Source organism: Empidonax traillii, unplaced genomic scaffold (assembly GCF_003031625.1).
Source record: "Empidonax traillii isolate 1590-97213 ecotype Southwest subspecies unplaced genomic scaffold, ASM303162v1 scaffold6360:size6163, whole genome shotgun sequence".
NCBI classification, from domain to species: Eukaryota; Metazoa; Chordata; class Aves; order Passeriformes; family Tyrannidae; genus Empidonax; species Empidonax traillii.
Window position 1 is genome coordinate 1 of NW_020961553.1, and position 6163 is coordinate 6163.

Below are 6163 nucleotides of genomic sequence, written 5' to 3' on the forward strand. Positions count from 1 at the left end.
AAAAAAAAAAAACAACAAAAAAAAACCACAAAAGGAGCAAAAGGAGAGGAGAGAATTTGGATGTCTGTTTTGATTAACTGTGCAGTGGCAGGAAGCTCATATTTATCAGATCAACATTCTTTTGGATTTGATTAGGAGCTAAAAAGATGCATGTAAAAAGTTCTGTCAGGACAGCTTGGCTCAGTATCATAAGTAAGAATATATTTATTGACTATGTTTTTAACAGTGCTGCAAAACTAGGGGGGATCCCTCTGGAGGAAGTCTATACCGAGCATTGTATGGAAACTGTTTTGAAGAAATAATTTCAAATACCATATGTGTTGAAACACATCATCGTTCAGCTGCAAAGCTATTTGTAATAAACAATTTAAACTGCTTTAGTTTGAAGTTGTGGTACTGAAATGGGCTAGCTTATTCTCAGATGCATGTTACTTTGAAAATTTTGGATTAGCATCAACAGAGGCAGTTAACTTTCACTCTTATTTATCTTATTTATTTCAAATGTGTTTTGAGAATTTTTTTTCATAACAAAATATACTTATTTTTTCCCTTTTTCTTAAAAGTTAAGTTTAAATTCTAAAGACGTGTGCTTAATGTCCCTGTTGTATTCAAAGTGCCACTCCTGAATCTCTTTACCCTTTGCAGCCATTTTATGTAACAACTAGTCTGAAATGTTTATGTTTTGAACCATAATAGTTATTGCATAGTTTTACTATGTTCAGCTCTGGCTTTGCTGAAGAATATCAATGGGGTATTTTAAACGGTATTTTATTGATCTTAGTGGGCTAAACAACGTGTTTAACAGAACTATTCCCTTCAGCCAGAGAATTTGCAGAAAGAGCAATTGAGAAACAGAAATCTGCCTTCATTCGTTGGGGTGTAATGGCAGATTGGGCCAACTGCTACCTTACATTTGACCCAAAGTATGAAGCAAACCAGCTGAGAGTCTTCTATAAAATGTATGATAAGGTATGTTGAACTTTTATTGAACTGTGTTTTGATTTGTCGTGAGTTTTGATTCTCCTAACTTTCTTTCTTCCCCTCCCTTTCCTCTTCAGGGTTTCATTTATCAGGACTATAAACCTGTATTCTGGTCCCCTTCAGCAAAGTAAGGATCAATTTTCTATTTTGTCTTCAATATTTTAGCAAGGATATCGATAGCTTTTCGTGTTCCACTGTGTTAACTTTAGTTTGATGTCTACCCAGAACAGCTTTGGCTGAGGCAGAGCTCGAATACAATGACCAGCACGTCAGTCGGTCTGTGTACATGAAGTTCCCGCTGTTAAAGTCACCGCCTAAGCTGAGTTCTGTGCTAGGTACGACCTCTCTATGGATTTAAAGACTGACAGCTTTTATTTTTGTTCTAATTGTGAGTAAAGTACTTCTAATTTACATCTGTAGATGGATCATCCCCTGCTAGTGTGCTAGTCTGGACCACGCAACCTTGGACTGTGCCAGCCAATCAAGCAGTTTGTTACATGCCAGATTCAGCGTAGGTGTCTTTAACTTGGTTCAGTGATCTGTGTCAGTCCTTTATCGATATTTAGCAGCAAAGTTAAAATGTTCTGGACTACCATTACAGTTTACTTAAGCCGTCTTTTTTGTATTTGGTTTGCTTTGCTTTGCTTTGTGTTTTTTTGTTTGTTTTTTTAAGTGGCACAGTTGTGAGCTTTGTTCTATATCTATTAGCATATTGATTTCTGCTTAATTTTTTTTTACTTCATGATGCAAAGTTACCTTGAAACTCTTTGGAGATTTACAAACGAATTGGACATGTAAAACATACTTGTGTGTCTTTTCATGAGATGAAGCATATAAAAAACCTGCAGCTTTGTGGTGTTTCTTTATTTAGTATCACACATGCATGTTTGTATTGCAGATACTCAATTGTGAAATGTAAAACTACCGGAGAACAATTAATTCTTGCTGCAGATAGAGTTGAATCTACAGCTGCTGTTCTGGACACACAGTTTGAGGTTATATCAACATGTAAAGGTAGGTTTTAACATCGTTAATCTTAAATTGCTTGGAAATCTCCTGCTAGGTTTCTGAAAACTGCCTTAGTTTTGATGTATTAGTAAGTTTGTTTATAATTTAAGGACATGCTTTACTAAAATAATACAAAGAGGAGTAGTCGTCTGTCAGATTTACTATTAGTGTATTGTAGCTAAAATTTTCATCTATAGATTTCAGATTAATTTTAAAATCTGTATTCATGCTTGGAAAAATGAAACGTGAAATGAAAGTCTCTTCAGTATGAAAATCTTATTTACGCTGAATGCAGTTTGTCTTCCCATCCATTGCGGATGAGAACAAGGGACAAATTACAAGTATGGCTGTTGCAGTATCATAGGTGGCTGTTGTCTGGACAAACTAAAACAGTTGAGTTTGCATCCTAACAAACTAGACAGTGATATTTCTTGATAGCAGACTTGGGATTCAGTGTCATGAGTTGGGATTTAGTGTCTCATTTGTGAGCTTTATTCATTTGCCTTTATCAGTAATTCAGTGCTGGAAATATGCACATCTGAAGGAGGTGAGATATCTGTTTCTATGACTTTACAGGTAGCTTTGGTGTCTTTCCATGGCTGCTTTTTCAGAGGAACTCTTGTTTTTACCTGATGGTAAAATTACCTGGAGGTGTTTTTTTCTTACAGCTTCTACCTTCTTGAATGGTATTATTTGCAGATAACATACAACAGTGGAGTTGGACCTTCTTAAAAAGAAATTTCATGTTGGAACCTCTTCTTTTTATCTTCCCATATATTCAGTAATTAATTGCATTTGTTACCTTTCTCTTTTTGTATACCTAAGTGTCTGACAGCAGTTCCTAAACATGTTCCTTCTAAGAGGAAAGCATTTGGTGAAGGCCATTTTGTCATAGGAAGCATTCCTTGAGCTCTGTGATTCTTGACTTTCAGCAAGACTTTATTACTAAGATTTCTTCAGGTTTTTTTTAGTCTTAAATTGTCCCTTGTTTCATTTGTGCTGTACTCTCTTTATTAGAATGTAATTTGGGGAATTTAAATTAATTGTTAATGATGATATTAATACTTAGTGGCAAAACTTGGAGTAAATCCCAAATTCAGGGGTTTTAGCCTACTAAATAAATATGGAGATTTGTTTCCAGAACACTCAGATAGTTATCCCCAAGGAATGGGAGTGTGTGGAGTGTTTCTATGTGGAATGGCACTACTCAAGGAATGCCACTGTCTAAGGTAGAAAAAAACTTGTTCTTCAAAAAACAACTTTGCACAGAATGAGCAACGCAGAGAATTGGGAAGCATTTGGACTGGGACCCACAGACCAGAGAAAGAAATAGCACATCTGAAGAGTATCCTGTACATACACTTGATCAGTTTTCTTTTTCTGTTCTCTGATAAAAGAAGCTGGTTGTGTGAATTGTGTTACCCTATTTTATCTTCGTTTTTTTTAATTTTTCAGGTACAGATTTGGTAGATGGTTCTTGTGCTCATCCCACAATTCCTGGCAAAGTCTCTCCTTTGTTACCTGCAAATCATGTGACAATGGCAAAAGGAACAGGATTAGTTCATACAGCCCCAGCCCATGGTATGGAAGACTACAGTGTAGCTTCCCACCACCAGCTACCCACGGTATTCTATTTTTTCAGCTGTTGCTCTTGATTTCCTGCAACTGTTTGATTGTGTGCCTTTAAAATGATTGTTGCAATTTGTGCATAAAACTTGAAAATGTTTTGAAGCGTTCACAGAAGTGTATCACTAATGTTCTTCAGGAACACAAGACTAACTTTAAAAGAAGTGTTATCAGGATAAAATAATGAAGTTTTTCTTCTGCTAAGTTAAAGCTTACAGGGGAGTGGTAGAACAGAATCAGATTTTTCTGCTTTCTATGTGGTTTTGTTTTTAAAAGGATAACACAGAGAATAATTCTCAGATATTGATGCTCACTACTCAGAATTGTCTTCTACATGCAGACCAGTAAATCACAAGTTATGTAGGTCATTACTGCTATTCTCTTTTAGCAAAGCTTGTTTTAAACATGTACATAAATACAGCTCAGTTATGCATGGTCATTTTGTGATTAGTTGGAATGAAGATGCAGGATATGGGGGGGGTTAGGTTTGGTTTTGTTTTTTGCTGTTAATATGAAAAGTCATTGACATACCAGTGACTTGATGTAAGAGAGTTGTGGTATATCTGCAAATGCAGTGGTGCTCATTTCTTCTGACACATAAAATTCACTTGCCTGATAAGTTACTAAACTGCAGTTCATAAAATCTGAAGTGCACCTAAATATTTTGTTATTTGTCATAAAAGGAGTTACTCAGCAGAGTATTTAACTGGCATCTGAATACCAAAAAGATAATTAATTACCACATGGTATTTTATTGACATGATTAATATATTGATTTTTAGGATTGCCTTGTGGATGAAAGGGGATTTTTTACTGAAGCTGCAGGTCCTGAACTTAAAAACAAGAATGTCCTTGAAGAGGGCAATGAAACCGGTGAGTATTTGATGTTTGACCACTTGTTGCTTTATCAGGCACAGTCCTGCAGGTCTGTTTTGTGGGTTCATATAAACTGAACGTATAACAGTAGCGATGTGTTCAAATTGGATTTTAATCTTGCCTCGTTTTTTTTCCGTCAGTCATTCGGATGCTTCAAGCAGCCGGGAGTTTGTTGAAAGAGGAGAAGTATGTGCACAGTTACCCCTATGACTGGAGAACTAAAAAACCAATGATTATTCGGGCCAGCAAGCAGTGGTTTGTAAACACAGCAAATGTGAAGGCTGCAGCACAGGTACATAATTTTACTTTCTTATGGGACATTTCAAGGCAACTGATTCTATTTGGCATCAGCAAAACAATCTTGCTGTGGTTCACTCCCAAATATATTCTCTAGGGTTTTATGAACACAAGTTGAAAAGTGTGGATTATTTGTTAGAGTTATGAATGTTATCAGGTTTTTTGTCAATATTGATATAATCCATGGTAAATACATTGACTGGCATATTTACTCATTGTTTTTACAGATACATAAGTTTCTTAGAGATACTGATATTTTTCCCACAAAATATCTTTTAAAATACCGTTTTTCAAGGAATTAAAGCAGAAGAGACAAATTTATCTCTATCAAAATTATCTTTTTTGTTTTGATAGCCTCATGTGGCCAGACATCTCTGTTTGCTCCCCTGCTAATTTTGTCTCAGTCCTATTTTAAGTGACTCAAAATCATATTTTTTTTTTAATATGCAGTGCTCTTTGAAATTATGTACATCCACACAGAAAATTCAGACCAGCACCTTAGGCTGTCTTGGGTAACAGTGATTTCATTCTAATTAAGGCACGAGGTGTATATTACATATTAATCTTTATCTAGAATGAATGAAAACATGATGGTTACTCAACAGGGCTGGGAGTGAGTGGTAGCCCACACTCAGTACTACTCAGTATGTATCGAGGTGGGATTTCAAAGCAGATAACAGCACAAGACACAGATGAGCTTTTAAACTTCAGGTGAAGTTACTGATGCCATTCTTAACTCACTTCAGGGTGTGTCTGCTGGAGAATCAGAGTTGGAGAAAAGCTTTGGGTTTTGGTTGGGGAAATGTACAGTATATACAGTGTTAAGATTGAAGAGCACCAAGCAGTGAAGTAAACAAACATGACAGCTGCCCAAGAGAACGTTATTTAATACTGGGAGTGGGAGCATAGGCCTCTATTGTTTTTTACTGGCAGCATAAACAGCGTTTGTGTAAATGCTGAAGTGGGTTCAACAGTTCACTGTCTACTTTGTAGGACGTGCTGAAAAAAGTGAAAGTTATTCCTACGTCTGCAGTGAACAGGATGCTTGAAATGCTGGACAGAAGGACGTTTTGGTGCATATCACGGCAAAGATGTTGGGGTGTCCCAATTCCTGTTTTTTATCAGAAGAACACAGGAGAATGCTTGATAAACAGGTATTTATCTAGCTTTATATATTGAGAAATGAAAGAAGGAGCACTGTCTGTTGTGCTGCAGTTACATGATATTGTAAACTTCTTACTATTTTAAGTATAAATACAAACTTTTACTTGTATTTGTTTATACACAGAATTAATTTAGCTATAAATTAGAACAGTCAACAACTTGTTGCCGGATGTTACTTGCATGTAATAGGAACCAATTTACTTAGACATTA

At 36.0% G+C, this 6163-nt stretch overlaps 1 protein-coding gene across 1 annotated transcript; it reads left to right on the forward strand.

Annotated features, from left to right (window-relative positions):
• The first annotated feature begins 131 nt into the window (after positions 1-131).
• Positions 132-6003, forward strand: LOC114073411 (isoleucine--tRNA ligase, mitochondrial-like). The gene is made up of 10 exons (XM_027911166.1): positions 132-192; positions 821-969; positions 1059-1108; positions 1207-1316; positions 1402-1492; positions 1880-1995; positions 3445-3614; positions 4398-4488; positions 4632-4783; positions 5782-6003. Exons 1-10 carry the CDS (start codon positions 147-149, stop codon positions 5965-5967), a joined length of 1161 nt encoding a protein of 386 aa, XP_027766967.1. The 5' UTR covers positions 132-146; the 3' UTR covers positions 5968-6003.
• The last annotated feature ends 160 nt before the right edge of the window (positions 6004-6163 follow it).